The sequence below is a fragment of the Spermophilus citellus genome (assembly GCF_964194105.1).
Source record: "Spermophilus citellus genome assembly, chromosome: 12".
Lineage (NCBI taxonomy): Eukaryota > Metazoa > Chordata > Mammalia > Rodentia > Sciuridae > Spermophilus > Spermophilus citellus.
Genome location: NC_138198.1, coordinates 126,865,055 through 126,885,091, shown reverse-complemented (window position 1 = coordinate 126,885,091; position 20,037 = coordinate 126,865,055). Strand labels below are relative to the sequence as shown.

Genomic DNA, 20,037 nt, shown 5'->3' with positions numbered 1-20,037 from the left:
ATCTCCATCTCTCTCACCCATTCCCCCAACTCCATCTCACTCCCATGTCCATTCACGCCTCTCTATCACTCTCCATCTCTCGTGTTCATTCACCCCTCTTTATCTCCATCTCTCTCACCCATTCCCCCAACTCCATCTCACTCCCATGTCCATTCACACCTCTCTATCACTCTCCATCAGTCATGTTCATTCACCCCTGTTCATCTCCATCTCTCTCACCCATTTCCCCATCTCCAGCTCACTCCATCTCTCATGTCCATTCACCCCTCTCCATCTCACTCCATCTCTCATGTTCATTCACCCTTCTCCATCTCACTCCATCTCTCATGTCCATTCACCCCTCTCCATCTCACTCCATCTCTCATGTCCATTCACCCCTCTTCATCTCCATCACTCTCACCCATTCCCCCATCTCCATCTCACTCCATCTCTCATGTCCATTCACACCATCTCTCATGTTCATTCATCCCTCTTTATCTCATCTCTCTCACTATTCCCCCATCTCCTTCTCACTGTATCTCACATGTCCATTTACCCCTCTTCATCTCACTCCATCTCTCATGTCCATTCATCCCTCTTCATCTCCATCACTCTCACCCATTCCCCCATCTCCATCTCACTCCATCTCTCATGTCCATTCACACCATCTCTCATGTTCATTCATCCCTCTTTATCTCATCTCTCTCACCATTCCCCCATCTCCTTCTCACTCTCTCTCTCTCATGTCCATTCACCCCTCTTCATCTCACTCCATCTCTCATGTCCATTCCTCCCTCTTCATCTCCATCACTCTCACCCATTCCCCCATCTCCATCACACTCCATCTTTCATGTTCATTCATCCCTCTTCATCTCTATTCCTCTCCCTCATTCCCCCATCTCCTTTTCACTCTATCTCTCATGTCCATTCACCCCTCTCCATCTCACTCCATCTCTCATGTGCCTTCACCCCCTCCATCTCACTCCATCTCTCTCTAACCCATTCACCCTTCTTCATCTCACTCCATCTCTCACCGATTCACACCTTTTCATCTAATTCTGTGTCTCATGCCCTGGGCTGAGCTACCATCATTTCTTGCCTGGGTCACTGTAATGGCCTTAGAGAATAGTCTTCCCTCATACTCTCTTTCCCTATATGTCTGTTGGCATCCTGATGACTGGGTTATATTTTCATAATTAAATTTGATTTTGTTACCTTCTCTGCTTAGATTCTTTCAGTGGTTTCTGTTGGTCACAGGAGAAGATGAAAATCTTTAAAGTGGCCTGGAAGCCCTGACTGGGCTCCAGGGCTGGCCTTTCCCCATTCCTGAACCCAGGGAGGCCCTGTACTACAGGACGTTCCTGCTGTGACTCTGACCCTTTTACCTCTGGCTCTGCATTCTATCTCTGCTCCTCGGTCCCTACCCCTGTATCTTCGTGTCCTGAATGGGGGTGACTAGTTACTGACTCGTGAGCCATCAGGTGAGGAGCAAGTCTGTGGATTCATGACTGAAGGGTGCTGGGTAAGTGAGTCACTCTGAATCCCACCTCACTGCTTCTCTGTGCAGTCTATTGCAGAATCAGCCCAGCCTTGTTCTGACTGCCCCAGCCTGGGAGCTGCATCCAGAAGCTTCAAGGTGGCTTCAAGTTAAGCCCTTCAGCTGCTTGTAGCTCCAGTGTGCTCATCACAGGGGGTGTGTAATCTAAATGACCCCCGTGGAAGACACTTCGGAAATTGGGAAATGCTGACCCAATATGTCACTATTTCAGAATACATAGAGGAAAGATCCTTAGTGATGTTGGAAATGTTTAAAAACATACTGGGTAATGTTTATCAAGCATATGATATGTACCAGACACATATATTCATACTTAGCCTATAAAACTATGTGAGCTAAATGTTGTTATTTTCCCAAGTTCACATAGTGAATGATAATTACTAGCCAACACTCTCTCTCCCAGAAGGAGCAGGAACAAATTTCAAAACAGAATCATTATCCACTTTTCTACAGTAGCAGAGCCTCTGTCTCCCATTATTGGGAGAAATTAAGAACTGACTATACTCAGTTATACAGAGGAGATTGGTTTTGTTCAGTTGTTGTGAATTTGAATCTGAGATGATACTCAAACTCAGTTTAAGAAGTTTATTTATTTTATTTATTTTTTTTTACATTTTTTTTATTGGTTGTTCACAACATTACAAAGCTCTTGACATATCATATTTCATACATTAGATTGAAGTGGGTTATGAACCCCCAATTTTACCCCAAATGCAGACTGCAGAATCCCATCGGTTACACATCCACAATTTTACATAATGCCCTATTAGTAATTGTTGTATTCTGCTACCTTTCCTATCCCCTACTATCCCCCCTCCCCTCCCCTCCCATCTTCTCTCTCTACCCCATCTACTGTAATTCATTTCAATCCTTGTTTATTTTCCCATTCCCCTCACAATCTCTTATATGTAATTTTGTATAGCAATGAGGGTCTCCCTGCATTTCCATGCAATTTCCCTTTTCTCTCCCTTTCCCTCCCATCTCATGTCTCTGTTTAATGTTAATCTTTTCTTCATGCTCTTCCTCCCTGCTCTGTTCATAGTTGCTCTCATTATATCAAAGAAGACATTTGGTATTTGTTTTTTAGGGATTGGCTAGCTTCACTAAGCATAATCTGCTCTAGTGCCATCCATTTCCCTGCAAATTCCATGATTTTGTCATTTTTTAGTGCTGCGTAATATTCCATGGCGTATAAATGCCACTTTTTTTTTTATCCATTCATCTATTGAAGGGCATCTGGGTTGGTTCCACAGTCTAGCTATTGTGAATTGTGCTGCTATGAACATCGATGTGGCAGTATCCCTGTAGCATGCTCTTTTAAGGTCTTCAGGGAATAGTTCGAGAAGGGCAATAGCAGGGTCAAATGGTGGTTCCATTCCCAGCTTTCCTAGGAATCTCCATACTGCTTTCCAAATTGGCCGCACCAATTTGCAGTCCCACCAGCAATGTACAAGTGTACCCTTTTCTCCACATCCTCGCCAGCACTTGTTGTTGTTTGACTTCATAGTGGCTGCCAACCTTACTGGAGTGAGATGGTATCTTAGGGTGGTTTTGATTTGCATTTCTCTGACTGCTAGCGATGGTGAGCATTTTTTCATGTACTTGTTGATTGATTGTATGTCCTCCTCTGAGAAGTGTCTGTTCAGGTCCATGGCCCATTTGTTGATTGGGTTATTTGTTATCTTATTGTCTAATTTTTTGAGTTCTTTGTATACTCTGGATATTAGGGCTCTATCTGAAGTGTGAGGAGTAAAAATTTGTTCCCAGGATGTAGGCTCCCTACTTACCTCTCTTATTGTTTCTCTTGCTGAGAAAAAACCTTTTTAGTTTAAGTAAGTCCCATTTGTTGATTCTTGTTATTAACTCTTGTGCTATGGGTGTCCTATTAAGGAATTTGGAGCCCGACCCCACAATATGTAGATAGGAACCAACTTTTTCTTCTATCAGAGGCAGAGTCTCTGATTTGATATCAAGCTCCTTGATCCATTTTGAGTTAACTTTTGTGCATGGTGAGAGAAAGGGATTCAGTTTCATTTTGTTGCATATGGATTTCCAGTTTTCCCAACACCATTTGTTGAAGATGCTATCCTTCCTCCATTGCATGCTTTTAGCCCCTTTATCAAATATAAGATAGTTGTAACTTTGTGGCTTGGTCTCTGTGTCCTCTATTCTATACCATTGGTCCACCCGCCTGTTTTGGTACCAGTACCATGCTGTTTTTGTCACTATTGCTCTGTAATATAGTTTGAAATCTGATATCGCTATACTGCCTGATTCACACTTCCTGCTTAGAATTGCTTTTGCTATTCTGGGTCTTTTATTTTTCCATATGAATTTCATGATTGCTTTATCTATTTCTACAAGAAATGCCATTGGGATTTTGATTGGCATTGCATTAAACCTATATAGAACTTTTGGTAATATCGCCATTTTGATAATGTTAGTTCTGCCTATCCATGAACACGGTATATTTTTCCATCTTCTAAGATCTTCTACTTCTCTCTTTAGGGTTCTGTAGTTTTCATTGTATAAATCTTTCACCTCTTTTGTTAGGTTGATTCCCAAGTATTTTATTTTTTTTTGAGGATATTGTGAATGGAGTGTTTTTCCTCATTTCCGTTTCAGAAGTTTTGTCGCTGATATACAGAAATGCCTTTGATTTATGCGTGTTGATTTTATATCCTGCCACTTTGCTGAATTCATTTATTAGTTCTAGTAGTTTCTTTGTAGACCCTTTTGGGTCTTCTAGGTATAGAATCATGTCATCTGCAAATAGTGATAATTTAAGTTCTTCTTTTCCAATTTTTATGCCTTTAATTTCTTTCGTCTGTCTAATTGCTCTGGCCAGTGTTTCGAGAACTATATTGAATAGAAGTGGTGATAGAGGGCATCCCTGTCTTGTTCCAGATTTTAGAGGGAATGCCTTTAACTTTTGTCCATTCAGAATGATGCTAGCCTGAGGCTTAGCATAGATAGCTTTTACAATGTCAAGGTAAGTTCCTGTTATCCCTAGTTTTTCTAATGTTTTGAACATAAAGGGATGCTGTACTTTGTCGAATGCTTTCTCTGCGTCTATCAAGATGATCATATGGTTCTTATCTTTAAGTCTATTGATGTGGTGAATAACATTTATTGATTTCCGTATATTGAACCATCCTTGCATCCCAGGGATGAATCCTACTTGATCATGGTACACAATTTTTTTGATGTGTTTTTGTATTCAATTCGCCAGAATTTTATTGAGGATTTTTGCATCTAGGTTCATTAGAGATATTGGTCTGTAGTTTTCTTTCTTTGAGGTGTCTTTGTCTGGTTTCGGAATCAGGGTGATGTTGGCCTCATAGAATGAATTTGGAAGAGCTCCTTCTTTTTCTATTTCCTGAAATAACTTGAAAAGTATTGGTATTAATTCTTCTTTAAAGGTTTTGTAAAACTCCGCTGTATACCCATCCGGTCCTGGGCTTTTCTTGGTTGGTAGTCTTTTGATGGCTTCTTCAATTTCATCCATTGATATTGGTCTGTTCAAATTGTGTGTATCCTCCTGACTCAGTCTGGGCAAATCATATGACTTAAGAAATTTATTGATGTCTTCACTATCTTCTATTTTATTGGAATATAGGTTTTCAAAATAATTTCTAATTTTCTTCTGTATTTCTGTAGCATCTGTTGTGATATTGCCTTTTTCATCCCGTATGTTAGTAATTTGAGTTCTCTCTCTTCTTCTCTTCGTTAGCATGGCTAAAGGTCTGTCGATCTTATTTATTTTTTCGAAGAACCAACTTTTAGTTAATTTTTTCAATAATTTCTTTTGTTTCAATTTCATTGATTTCCGCTCTGATTTTAATTATTTCTTGCCTTCTGCTACATTTGCTGTTGTTTTGCTCTTCCTTTTCTAGGGCTTTGAGATGAAGTGTAAGCTCATTTATTTGTTGGTTTTTTCTTTTTTTTAGGAATGACCACCAGGCGATGAATTTTCCTCTTAAAACTGCTTTCATTGTGTCCCATAGATTCCGATATGTTGTGTCTGCATTTTCATTGATCTCTAAGAATTTTTTGATTTCCTCCTTTATGTCTTCTGTAACCCATTGATCATTCAGTAACATATTGTTCATTTTCCATGTGATGTAGGATTTTTACTTCCTTCTTTTATCATTGATTTCCAGTTTCATTCCATTATGAGCAGACAAAATACATGGTATTATCTCTACCCCTTTATATTTACTGAGGGTTGCCGTATGGCATAATATATGGTCTATTTTTGAGAAGGATCCATGTGCTGCTGAGAAAAAAGTATATCCATTTGATGATGGTTGATATATTCTATATATGTCAGTTAAGTCTAGGTTATTGATTGTGATATTGAGTTCTATAGTTTCTTTATTCAACTTTTGTTTGGAGGATCTGTCCAATGGTGAGAGAGGTGTGTTGAAGTCACCCATAATTATTGTGTTGTGGTCTATTTGATTCAACTTGAGGAGAATTTGTTTTATGAATGTTGCAGCACCATTATTTGGTGCATAAATATTGATAATTGTTATGTCTTGTTGGTGAATGGTTCCTTTTAACAGTACATAATGACCTTCTTTATCCCTTTTGATTAACTTAGTCTTGAAGTCGATTTTATTCGATATGAGGATGGCCACCCCTGCTTGCTTACGAGGACCGTGTGCGTGGTATATTTTTTCCCATCCTTCCACCTTCAGCCTGTGTATGTCTTTTCCAATCAGATGTGTCTCCTGGAGGCAGAATATTGTTGGATTTGTTTTTTTAATCCATGATACCAGCCTATGTCGCTTTATTGGAGAGTTTAAGCCATTAACATTCAGAGTTACTATTGATATATGGTTTGTACTTCCATCCATGTTTGATTATTTATCCTTTTTTTAAAAAATTTAGTTTGTTTCTCCATGATTATCTTTCCCCTCACCCTCTGTCTTTACTGAGGCACTTCCCACTGATGGTTTTGGTTATTGTTTTTCATTTCTTCCTCGTGTAGTGTTTTGCTCAAGATGCTTTGCAATGCTGGTTTTCTCGCTGCAAATTCTTTTAACTTTTGTTTATCATGAAAGATTTTTATTTCGTTGTCATACCTGAAGCTTAATTTTGCTGGATACAGAATTCTTGGTTGGCATCCATTGTCTTTCAGTGTTTGAAATACATTGTTCCATGACCTTCTTGCTTTCAGTGTCTGTGATGAAAAATCCGTTGTTAACCTTATTGGTTTACCCCTGAATGTAATCTGTCTCCTTTCTCTTGTAGCTTTTAATATTTTCTCTTTGTTCTGTATATTGGATATCTTCATAACAATGTGTCTTGGCGTTGGTCTACTGTGATTTTGTGTGCTCGGTGTCCTGTATGCATCTTCAATTTATATATCTGTTTCCTTTTTTATTTCTGGAAAGTTTTCTGTAATTATTTCATTCAGCAGGTTACTCATTCCCTTGGTTTGAATCTCTGTACCTTCTTCTATCCCGATGACTCGTAAGTTTGGTTTTTTTATGTTATCCCATAACTCTTGGATGTTTTTCTCGTGATTTTTTACCAGCCTTTCTGAGTTGGCTAGACTGTTTTCAAGATGATATATTTTGTCTTCATTATCTGACGTTCTGGCTTCTACTTGCTCCACTCTGTTAGTGATACTCTCAATTGAGTTTTTAATTTGGTTTATTGTTTCCTTCATTTCTAGAATTATTGTTTGATTATTTTTTATAATCTCTATCTCCTGATAAAGATGCTTAACTTCTTCTTTTATCTGTTTATGTAATTCATTCTCAATGTGTTCTTTCGCTGCTTGAATTTGCTGTCTTGTATCCTCTTTAAGGTTCCATTCCATCTGTCTAAGGTGTTCCTTGAGTTCTTTATATGACCATTTTTCTGATGACTCTAGGTCCTCCTGAATATTTAGGCTGTCCTGCATTGTTTGTACTCCTTTTCTTCCTTGCTTTTTGAAGCTGCTCATGTTACTTCTTGTTCTGTTTGACTGCTGAGTTACTGTTTACTCCTATAAATTTATTTAATGCTTGGGAGGAAAGGTATTAGAAGGGAAGGGAAGAAGTCACTAAAGAGAATGAGAGTAAGCAGGTAGAATTCAAGGAAGGGGGGATAAGAGAAATGAAAAGACAAAAGAAGAAAAAAATAGGAAATTAAAAAAAATAATAAAAAAATTAAAATTAAAATTAGAAGAAAAAAAATTTTTTTAAAAATTGTAAAAAAAAATTAAAAAAAAACAAGAAAGAAAAATGAAAATGAAAGAAAAACCCAAATCAAAAAAAAAGAGAAAAGAAAAAAAAGAAAAAAGAACTAATAAATGCAGTCTTAGAGTTTGATTAACTTCTCTTCCAGTAGGTGGCGCTGTGCCCACCAGGCCAAGTTTCTCCTGTCAATACACGGGAACCAATCACTGTGCTGCAGCTCCTCCCAGACTGGGCGAGTCTCCAATCCTGAGTGCCTAGGGCCTCCTCTTGTGTCTAGTCACTTCCCACTTTTCCTCTAGCCAGGCCCCTCTCACGGGTGCCACTCACCACAATACTGGCTACACGCCAGGTCTGCTGCTCCCGGGAGCCCTGTTTTCATGAACGACTGGGCACATTCTTCCAGTTTGCCATTCCCTCAGACCCTAAGTTTGTAGAGCTTGGGGCTGAGAATCCTCAGCGAATTTTACTTGCCCTCAGGTAGCCACGCCCCCGGTAGCTGGTGCAAGAGGCCTCAGCAGTCAGCCCTGGTGGGAGCGGTAGTTCCGCGCCGCGGGTCCCGCGCCACCTCTGATTCCCTCAGGCTGGCTATCGCGCTCACGGGAGAGCTGGGAGGGGCCCTTATGGGAGAGCTGGGAGGGGCCCTTAAGGTTACCCCAATGTGTGGAGAGGGAAGGCTAGGGAATTACACACCTGTAGCCGCAGGTTTCAATGAAGTTATCTCCTCCACCGCAGTCTGGTGACGTCAGTTCTCTGCCATGGTGGTGTCTCTTGCAAATGGCGACAGTTCATTTCCCTTTGCCGGGCGACCAATGCAACGGGTGGGTCCTTAGTGTCTCTCCCAAGCCCCATTTCAAACCTGTGGCCACTACCTATGAAGGCTCAGTAGGCATTTACCTCCATAGGATCAGAAGGGCTGACCAGTTGTTTCAGCTGGATGGATTAGTGCTGAGTCACAGCTGTTTGTCTGCGGGAAGCAGGCGAACGGGAGCTTGAATTCAGCCGATCCGGGCTCAGTGTGTGTTCTGAGAGGCCCAGACTGTTCGCCCCAGATCCACGTCAGCTCAGCATTGCCTAGTGATCCTGAGCAAACAGATTTAGGTTGTTTACGACTCCCTATGCCCGCACAGCTGAAGAGGTCAGAGACTTGATCTCTCCGCGCCCGCCGCCATGTTGGAATCCCAAGAAGTTTATTTTCTTTTTCCTTGTCCAAGAACTCCTTCCCTTGCCTGAGAATCTCTAGATCTTGTCACCTATGTTCAGTGACTAGACCCCCTTGTCAATCATCTTAGAGAAAAAAAATCCCCCTAGCTGTTATGACCATCCTTTGTTTACCAATTAAAGCAGCTAAAAGCACTAAAATGCTTCTGTCACACAAAAGGCTCTTCCCACGCTTCTTGAGTAGAGCTGACCTCTGAGCTCTTTGCCCTGTTGTTCCTTAGCCTGATGGCAGCATCTTGGACAAATTACCTGCTTTCCCTTTCCTCCTTCTGGAAAGCTTGCACTGCCCAGGCAGAGCATCAACAGTCTGTCCAGCAGGGCCACCTGTGCAGGGAAATGGCCTGCCCACCCTGCCCCACCCCTTATCATTTCAGACCAGTGGCCTCTCCTAGGTCCACACTTAGACTGAAGCAGTCACAGGTAGGAGGTGGAGTCTCAGGTGGAAGACTTAAGAAATAGATTGGGCCAGATGAAAGGGGGCAGTTTTGAGAACTTAATGGAAAAGCAAAACAGATGTAACTGAACCTGCCTAAAGTTCTTCCAGGTGTGACATCGTAATGGAGGAAGGCTCTACACGTTCACAGAGCAGACTGAGTGCAGAGGAATATGGCTAACCTACACATGGACACAGTCACACATGTGACTTCTGGAGGAGGCACTGGCTAAATAAGCTGGCTGCTTCCTTTGTTCATTTGTATGAAAAAATACTGATTTGCATTCTATGTACCCTTTGAACAGCATCCTGGTGGAGAAGAGGTCTTAAGAGAACAAGCTGGGGGTGATGCTACGGAGAACTTCGAGGATGTCGGGCACTCTACTGATGCTAGAGAACTGTCCAAGACATACATCATCGGGGAGCTCCATCCAGTAAGGACTTTTTTTTAGGGGAAGGGGAGTTTTTCTCATTCCTTTTTAAGGCTACTGATTGACCTAACCTAAGTTTAGATTTGAATCTGCACAGAACTTAGAAAGGAATAAAGCAAAAACAAATCCTCCTGATTTAGAACACCATTTTTGGCATCAGTAAATCGATCTTAAAGTCTTTGCATTTCGTGATTGTGTTTTTCATGGACACTTACAGTCCGAATGCCCTGGCCGAGGCCCTGTTCTAGGAAGCGATTCTCAGTCTTTGAAAGTCCATGGAGCAGTAAATTTTAAAAGGTGGACGTATCAGCCCAGTATGACATTTTTTGTTTCTTTTTTTTTTTTCCACCAAAATATTTTTCTTAAGAACCTCCCTTCTACTTTCATTAGTCTGAGAATATTTTAATTCTAAACATGGTTCTGAAATTGTGTTCTGTTAAATGAATAAGCTGTGCCTCATGTGAAACTAGCATACTATCCTCCTCACTTTACCCAAGACTTTTGGGAGTGTTGGCTTTGGTTCTAGTCCATTGGCTGGCTTTTGGAAAAAAACTGGCTGCTTTTGCATTTTTTTTAAACTCGGGGCTAGGATATGAACTTAGGCCCTTCTGTGGCAGTTTTAAATGACTTTGTGGAACTTTACTTGTCTATCACCTAAGTGTCACCTAAATTGTGGGAATTTAACTGAAAACTTGGGAGGGTTTCTCTGAGTTCTCTGGGTTTCAGAGTAGATAGGGGGACTCAGGCTCTGCCCCTTGAGAGAGAGTGCCCGGCCCCTTCCTGCTTCCCTGGCTCTGGTGTGTTACAAGTAGCCAGCCAGGGGTGGAAGAGCTGCCAGGAGCCGGCTCTTACTAAAGAGAAACAAATATCTTCCAGTAGCTTCATTTTAAGTGAGCAAACCGAGGAACTATTTTTTAATAAAATATGAAAAGTTTTATTTCTTGTAAACTATGCTTCCTGTAATGACTGAATGAGGGAAACGTTAAAGAGGCGCTTTGTCGAAGGCCTGGGAATAGGAAATCCTTTAGAGCAACTTCCACTGAGTGGGGAAGATTTTGTTGTTTTTGGTGGTAGGACATATGTAGTGAGGGAGTTGGCTTCATTATCTGGGGGGGTTATTTGCCCATGTTTTCATCGTCGTGTGTCCCAGAAGTGAATTAGTGGTAATTGGTGAGGTCTGTCCTTAAACATGGCCCAGCCCATCCTTATTCTGTGCAGTCCTGTGCCACAGGGTTTGGAGGGCAGGTTTCAGGCCTGGGCTCTGGTGCTTCTGCTTGGCTAGCCTGCAGGGTTTCCCTGGCTCAGCCTGTGCACACCCTGGGTTTTTGACAGCCTCGACTGAGGCTTAAATAGTTTATGACCCTACAATCGGGAGATGGCAGGGATTCATGGAGGACATCACATGACTAAGGGATAGATATGCATCTCCAAGGGAGTTCAAGAGGAAAGGGGAAGAGTCATGTTTTCAGCTGCTCCCTGAGTTAAAGATCTCAGTCCAAGTCTAATAAATGAACACACGGTCGACAGAGTAATGGAACTGTCATAGTGCCATTCTGAAGTGTGAAACTCCAGATAGAAAATACCTTTTGGCACTGAATCTGCTGTTCCTTTTTGCTGTTAAGCCTGATTTATCAAACTTTGTGTTTAACAGCTGAATAGTAAACCCAAATTGATAGTTACTAAATAATGTTTTAAAAAATCTCATTAAAAGTGAGCACTTTTGTAGGTAGTTTATTATTTTTCAATGTTCCTTATTTTTTCACTTAATTTTTTTCTTTTTCTTTTTTTTCCAGGATGACAGATCTAAGTTAGCCAAGCCTTCGGTAAGTGTGGCCTTCTCAAATGTGTCAGAGGATGGCGGTATCTTCATTGTATTTATTTATTTATTTATTTATTTATTATTTTTTTAGTGAGGGGGGCGAGAGAGAGAGAGAATTTTAATGTTTATTTTTAGATTTTGGCGGACACAACATCTTTGTTGGTATGTGGTGCTGAGGATCGAACCCGGGCCGCACGCATGCCAGGCGAGCGCTCTACCGCTTGAGCCACATCCCCAGCCCCTCTTCATTGTATTTAAAATCTGTCAAACAAAGGTCTTTTACCTCTCTGAGACCTGCAAAGGTTTGTGTACTTTATATTAGTATGGATCAGTTGGTGTTTTCTGAGGACAGCTGTGTATTTATTTTATATAACTCTCAATACTTGAGCTATTCATTGTAATTATCAATAAATATCTTTGAGGACTGGTGGTACAGCTCAGTGGTAGAGTGCTTGCCTAGCATGCAGGAGGCACTTGGTTTAAACCTCAGCACTGCAAAAACTAACTAACTAACTAAATAAATAGATTTTAAAACTATGAAAAGCTATTAGCACTTCTTAACCAGAAGATTTGACAGAAGCCTCTCTTTCAGAGAAGGTAAAATGTGATTGAGTGGAGGCCTTTCCACCTAGATCCTTGAGGCCACTGCCCTTGTCTCCTTCTCGGTATCTCCCGGGTGTACTGAGTGTGCAGTATGCGCTCATGTACACTCTGGTTCCTAGCTCTCACCTCTGAGCTGACCACCTCTTCTGTATTTGAAAATAACCCTGGGGTAAGAATTGATGGGAATAGCAGAAGATCCTGAGAAGTGCATGCAGGCAAAGTGGTTGCCAGCCTGTGATTAAAGAACTGAGGAGGAAAATCTGCTTCAAATGATGGAGAGTATGATTTTTCCATTTTGGTATACGGTTGGTTTTCTGTAGAGAGCACAAACAAGACTCCACTAAACTTGTACCCAAAACTGGTGAACTCACAGCCTAGCTGTGGCCACAGGACTTTGTCTTTAATTTATAACACAAAGTTATCAATTCAGTAGTGTAAGTGTAAAGGCCATCTTCACCTCAACACTCAGTACAATGAAAGCCTTGGGTAGTGCTGTTTGGTACAATGAAATTTCATTTATATTTTCTTTTTTCCCTCTTCAAAAAGTCTTAAGTTCCATGTTGGTGATATGAGTACTCCAGGAAGATTCAAAATAGACTTCAAACTTTAAATGGCATTTGCAACAGTTGCATAGAACCCTTGATTTTCCTACCTGGTGTTCAGGGTGTTAATAACCTTGAAGCAAAGTCATTCAGCTGCAGGAAACAAGGGTGTGAGGAGCCTCACCACTCTATAGTTTCCAGATCTGACTCCCGTCTTAAGCACAGTAACTTTTAAAACTATATACAGTTACTCTCTTCAGAGACTTTATAGGTATATCAACTTTTGAGTTTTTTTTTTTTTTTAAGCCTCTCTATGGAGTTTTTGCTTAAATTAGAACATAGCTGAAGGAGGGTGTGGCAAGAACTTGCTGGGTGTCTGAGAGGCAGATGAAATATGATCACTTTTTCTAGATCTGTCTTCCTTGTGCTTTCAGTTTACCAGAAGAAAAGAGGGACCTTAGATGTTTTTTACTTATGTATCTGAGTTGCCATCTGTCTCTACTCTGGAAAATGTCCTCTGTGGTCTGATCTTAAAATGTTACCTGCTTGGGCTGGGAATGTAGCATGGTGGTCGAATGGTGTCCTGGCACACACACGATCCTGGGTATGATCCCTAACACCACATAAAAGAGAAAAAAAGAACCACGTTGCTTCTTAAGATGTCTAGTTGAGTTGTGAAGTGAGATGTACCGAGACATACCAAAGATTATTAGCTTAAATCTGCCCAAGGGAAAGCTTGATATCAGATTGCCCAGTTTAAGATATTCGTAGACAGGGAAATTACACATTTTTAATTAAATCTACCAACTTTGCTTATGGAGAAAGTACCCTTTATTGGTTATAATTTTCAAACCATTGTGATATGAATTTCTCTGTGGCTCTTACAGTATCCCTGTAAGATCCTCAGACTTGCCAAGGGTGATAAAAACAATGAAGTTTGTCTTGCTCAAAGTCAGATCCAGAATGGAGTCTAGCACACACCCAAGGCTTTTCAGCTGAAGTCTCTTAACCCATGAAGTCCCAAGTTTGCAATTCTACAACTATTTCAGGGAGAAAAGGTGCATCAAAATAGGTTGGAAATAATAATTTAGAGCTCATCTGCAGTATTATAATTATACTCTCATTATTATGTAAATCTAATATATACTATATTTAAGCTTTAATCTGGGATGATGGGACACAATGGCTTAAGCTTCTGAAAGCTCTGGGCTTCACATGAAGCATCACTCTCAGTATTTTCAGGGAGAAAGTCTGCCATAGAAAGACCAAGGACTGAGCTAAGCTAGATGAACTTATACATGAGATGACACTGACTTAGCAAAGGTTTGTTGGGCTTTGCATGTTTATATATGGAGCTTGTCATAACATTGATTTACATAAGTCATTATACATGACTTAACCAGTTTAGTTGTTAACCTGTATTAACTCCAGGAGTAAACAGGTGGGGAGCTTTCATAAAGGCTAGAGTCTTCTCTCCCTGTTCATCGTGGATGGATCTGATAGCTTCATCTCCAAACTCAACTGAGGCACCACAGAGCAGTGGTCACTAAAGCAACTTACTTTTCATCCAGGTGCTAAGTGGTACTTCGAGCTTGCTTTAATTCTCAAGCATCCTGGGTTATAGGGCTAAGATAATAAGAAAGAAGCTACATGATTTTCTTTAGGTTCTGCTCCTTATAGAATTGTTGTTGCTCTTTGTGGTGATGTGCTAGCTGTGTTTTAACATAGCAGCGTTCTAACTTTATAGCAGTGTTATCACATTAGTTCTTATGGCATCCAAGAAGGGTAGGGAGAGGTTATACAGAGCTTTCAGCAAGTTTGGTAAAACGTACATGCTTGTGCCTGGTGTGACGTGGTGTGTGTTGATGTTTGCCCTCTGTTTGCTGTTTATGCCTGACTTTTCAGTGTGATAGTACTGTTTGACCTTTAGTGAGCTTGTTGGTTTCAGAACTGAGTGTGTTTTTCTTTTAACTATAGTAACATTACTTGCATATTTTGATGGTTTTTAGTATGTTTGCAAATTTTATTTGCATAAACAAAATTTTTAAAATCTTGTAATAGTTATGAATACTTCTTAAAGACACTGAGATTTAAAATTGCTTAAATAGATAATAAACATAAAGTTTTACTTTTAAATGACTAATTTTTTCCCCACTGTGTCAGGAATCTTAAAGGCGATGTTTCAAGGTTGGTCGGTTTCATAGCTGCATTGCTTGCACTTTCCTGAGGGGCTTCTGCCTTTCCCTGGAGTCTCCAGGTGCTTTGCCGAGTGTAGCTGTGCTCCCCGCAGACCGCTGACTGCTTCACTAATGCTTACACCTGTGCTGCTGGGAACCGCAGGCAGGACCTGATGAAGCTGCCTCCTTCATGGCCACTTTTGTTGGAAGCACTAATACTTTTGCTGGTGTGGAATATTAAAAATGCTTCTTAACATGACCTTGAGCCCAGAGAAGTTCATGTTTTACCAAGCCTTAGTTTTTCAGCTGTTTGGAGAACTTAGCATTTTTCCAGAGACATTGTCAGCTCACTTTATGGTACTCAGAGAGGAGCTGCTCTGAAAGGCACTGGAAGATAAAACAGGGCTTATTTGGCAGTCAGGCAGAGCAGTCCCTGAGGCCCATCAGGAATCTTGCTGGTACTGTCTGGTCAGAGTCAAAGCAGGCTGGGAAAACGTGGTAGAATGTTAGAACTTGAACTGATAGCTCTTATTTTTTCTTTTTGGTTGACATATATTTAATTTAAATTAGATACACATTAATATCCTGCAAGATTTGAACAAAATAACTTGTTTTTACTAGTACTTATTGTTTTTGAAGAGCTGAACTGCCCCTCGTAGAGATGACAGTGGGGTGGTGTGTGTGTTTCCGTGTCTCTGTTTTTAGTTTCTATGTCAAAGCTTTTAGGTGCCTATTGTGTGCAGGATGTTTTAAAAAATCAGAGTTAGTATTTGACGTTTTTAAATTATCTAGATTATATTCTTAGATAATTTAAATACGTAATTCTTAAACTTTTGTGTTCTGGGGAAATTGATGAAGCTAGGATTTTAGTGAAAAGAGGTTTATAATATAATTTTCCTTTTCAACATTTTTTAAAAATGACATTGAATAAAGTACTCTGGTCATATTTTAAAACAGGTGTTCAGTTAATGGAATAAATGCTTGGACAGTGCTTTAACTTTTTCTCTTGTGTTCCAGGAATCTCTTATTACTACTGTTGAGTCTAATTCCAGGTATGTGGTAGTTTTCTTCTACAGCGGTGGTGGGTGGAGGGCTCCTGAGTCAGAGGTGGACGGGGCTTCTCCCTGATAACTTGTGTACTTGACTTCCATGGCTTCCTCAGTGATCATCCTGGGGCTGACAGGCTCTGCTCTGTGGGGCTTGCCATTCTGAACTGTCAGCTGCAGCGGTGGCACACGCTCTCCACAGTGACCCCAGGTCTTGCCCCTGTGACAGCCCTTCTAGTAACCAGTCCCATGGCTGCTCCACCAGACGGAGGCCCTTGTCCTCCCTCTTGGCCCATGGTCAGCTTCAGTTGTGATGCCTAGTTCCCTGGGCATGATTCCTTCCTTTGTCATTAGTAGGCCCTGAAGCTGAACCAGTAATCTTGAGTGTCACGTTACTGGCTTTCAAGACCAGATTTCTTTATTAACATTTCTGGCAGCTCTACCTTATTGACTTATATTATGGCTCCCAGCCCCTTTTTGACCAAGCTCAAAACAACATATTTGTATTTGGCCCTGTCAAATTTAACTGCCCCATCTCTCGTGTTCTTTAATATTCCCATTCCCACTGCCAGTACTTCATCTGCTCTTCACCGACGTGTGGCTTCCTCCTAAAGGGAACTGAAAAGCCTCATTGAGACCAAGGTTGCACTTGTTCCTTTCGTACTTCAACTCTTTATACTGAGCTTGAGCTTTGAGTGAGCTAATTAATTTAAAGGTTCATGTCTAAATTGAAGCTCTTTCCATTCTGTTGTTGATTTGATCCATCATCTGTAATTGACAGTCAATCCAAACTATATGCTTCAAAACTGAACAATATGTAGGTCATGCATTTTTGTGAATTTAAGCCTATAGATCACTGACTCAGAACTCTGTATGTGCAGTTCTTCAAGTTTAAATCCATGAAGCATAGGTGTCAAGATTAGGTTTTAAAAACAGAATCTCAGAGTGCTGAAACTGAGGTGAAGGTAGCAACCGGAGCACTCCTGTGGCCCGGAGGCCTTCACTGGGCAGCTCAGGCTACCTGACCTGCCCTTGGCTTCGAGCTGGCTAATGGCCCCCCCCTCTGTGAACCTTGGCCTTCTGATTCTCCACTTCGTGTCATTTGAAATTCTTAATTAATGTATGTGAGTAGAATAAAACATGTCAGGAATATTCACTTTTATTACCTTGTAATTCATAACCTGTAGTCCATGCCCACAAGAAAATTCCTATTCCTGGGAGAGTCTCTCTGTATAAAGTTTGTGGAAATAGATTAAAGCTAGCAGGATAAAGCAATTGCCAGTGTTCTCAGGCACTCATTGACTGTGCTCACTTCAATTCTAGCAAAGCTAAGTTGCCTTTTTAGATAAATTGGTTATAGAGGTGAGAAAAAGCCCACAGTAACCTTTTATTATAAGGAGCAAGGATTTGAGTTCCTGCACTGAACACCTCCTGCATCTTTCTAGTTGGTGGACCAACTGGGTGATCCCAGCCGTCTCAGCCCTGGCTGTAGCCCTGATGTATCACCTCTACATGGCAGAGGACTGAATGACTCTCAGAAGCCTTAGAAGGAAAAGGCTGCTTTGGAAAAAGGAGAAAAGAAGCCAGTGTTAATTACTTCGACTGACAGAAACCTTCGCCTGAAAAAATAATTTTAATATGTTCCTCTTCTTCCTACACTAGAAACAAAACAAAAAGAACTGTTCTTTCTACTCTTAAACTTTTCAAATGTGCCTTTTTATTCATCAGCTTTGTTTTGATGTTTTATCACTGTGTAATTTACTTATTGTAAGCATGATCTTATAAAAATATATCTGGCTTTTAAAATATACCACCATGTTGCCTGTCTGTTCAGTGTAGGCTTTTCTTCAGTGGTTAAGATCTCTGGTCATGGAGGTCCAGCTCATATGTGACTTGAGGCGAGGGAACAGCCCTTAGAGCGTCCTTGTCATTGTTGAGCAGTTCATATGCAGTCACCCCCTATTTCCAATGCCATTTCTTTTTCAAGGATATTAATAAAGGCTCAGAAATTATAGCTCAAGAATTTATAATAATTATTTTGCTTAAAACACATGAAAAAAGATAAAGTAGTCTCCAGGATATAAGAGAGACTGCCTGTCTTCTTTGATAGAAAAATGCCAGCAGCATAACAAGGACCCATGGCCTGTGAGAGCCCAGCAGCTGCTCATTCTATCACTTTAAAAACATCACCCCACAGAGGCTCCCAGCATTACCCTTTCCCAAGTTCTGAGAGTCCTCCTTCAGAGGTGAAAGCAGTTTATTTCCTGAGGAGGTGCTAATTACCTGACTTGTCAAAACAGTTGGAGGAGATGAGGGACATTTTATCTAATTTTGAAGCAGTTTAGCTGTAGGTGATGGGCCACAAGGAACCCTGGTTGGCTTACTTCCTTTTTAGAGCTCTGGATTGACTGGGTCATCTCCTTTTCCATTTGTGGTTCTCTGCCTCATGTATTATTGTTATGCTATTTCCTTTCAAAAATAGAACCTCAAGGGAGTAATTTTCTTGATCACTAGTAAGTTTGTAACAAGATGTGATCTATCCTGCACATTTCTGCTAGCCTGTTAGGGGACTGGACAGTGGTGACATTCTTCAGAAATAGCTAAATGCATTGACATTTTATTATAATAGAGTATGGGTTTTTATAATCAATGGCATGCATTACCCTTTGCCTTTTGTGTCACTGAAGCAGTGAAAGTTGGGCGAGGGATGTGGAAAGGTGGCTGTATCGCAAGGGAAACATCTTTCAGGAGAAAGCATCTCATAGAGATGGGATTTCATGTTCAGATTTTGATAAACATGTCTCTAACAAAACCAGCACCTCTGAACTTTGACACTTGGCAGGTATTAAGTCAGTAAGCTCTGGTGTGCATGGGCTGTGAGGCCTGTTAGTCACAGTAGGACAGCAGTCAATGAAAAATGCCTGTGACGACAGACTGGATAAGCTTCGATGCAGTGTGGCTGTCCATGCAAAATTCCTCGTTTTGTCCTCTCAGACATGGCCTTTCAGCATCATTAGGAAAGGGTTGTCTGGGAGGTGAGTGGGACACCACAGGCCTGGAGGTCATCAGTGGGTGCTTCTTACCAGTGCTTTCTGTAGTCCACACTTCCAGGACCCCCCTAGGAAGGCAGAGGGTGTCTGGTGTAATACCATGCTGGGGAGACGAAACTCTGAGGCACTTGAAGATTTCTCTTGAGTGATTATTTTCAAGTTTTATAATTATTCCTGGTGAGAGTTTTGTTGTCGCTGGTTTTCCCTTTATTTTTATCTGGAAGAGTATGGTTGTGAACTTGGTTTAGTTTGCTAAAGTTTATCCTCAAGAACTTACTAATGTTAGAGATTATACAAGTACGTTTTACTCTAAATGTCTTGTATTATCACTCTTGTGTTCATGAATGGTTAGGTGAATGTAACATGCTCTAATGACAATGTGTGTGGTCATTGGGTTTATATGTGCCTTTACTATCACTTTCATTAGCTGACAATTTCGAGTCCTGTCTGGAAGCCACGCCCTGTCTCAGGTGGTCCTGTCATCTGTCCTCATAATCCCTCCAGAATTCTTGGGGTGCAATAGCAGAGCGGGGAGTTTCAATTTAGGCTTGTAAGACTCATTTACCTCTATTAAAAAAAACAAACAAGGGAGGCTTGTGTGCTCATTACTGACTCGCGCCCTGGGGCCGGGGGCCAGGTGCTGGGTGTGATGCAGGAACACAGAATGCAGGCCTTCAGGAATCCTGATATCAGAAGCCGCCTTTGCACAGTAGTTGTGAGAGTAGGTAAAGGCAGTGGTGAACCAGGTCATAAGATGCCGTGGCATATTCGAGAGAAGCTGCTTGCCTCCTGGACTCTGGACAGGCTGAGGAGATGGGGAAGGGCCTGTCCTGCACGGGGTGACACTGCTGATGTCTCACCCCATTTCCTCTGCCCTCAACGTTGCTCCAGGTGTACTGCCCAGAATAAAGCACACGGTAGGATAAAGGGCTGGAATTGATGACCCCATGTGTATTTCAAAATAAACCACAACACTTGTTAAAGGAC

At 41.1% G+C, this 20,037-nt stretch overlaps 1 protein-coding gene across 3 annotated transcripts in view; it reads left to right on the top strand.

Moving 5' to 3' along the window:
* CYB5A (cytochrome b5 type A) overlaps positions 1-17,827 on the top strand; it is a 36,102-nt gene extending 18,275 nt beyond the window's left edge. Inside the window, exons 2-7 of one of the 3 annotated variants that reach the window (XM_081262957.1) lie at positions 9,688-9,816; positions 11,607-11,691; positions 11,890-11,934; positions 14,941-14,964; positions 15,972-16,006; positions 17,446-17,827. In XM_081262957.1, the coding sequence (XP_081119083.1) occupies positions 9,688-9,816; positions 11,607-11,691; positions 11,890-11,934; positions 14,941-14,964; positions 15,972-15,994 (306 nt within the window). In that variant the 3' untranslated portion in view covers positions 15,995-16,006; positions 17,446-17,827. The remainder of the gene's footprint in view (positions 1-9,687; positions 9,817-11,606; positions 11,692-11,889; positions 11,935-14,940; positions 14,965-15,971; positions 16,007-17,445) is intronic. The other 2 variants (XR_014018282.1, XM_081262958.1) reach the window with 2 other exon arrangements.
* The last annotated feature ends 2,210 nt before the right edge of the window (positions 17,828-20,037 follow it).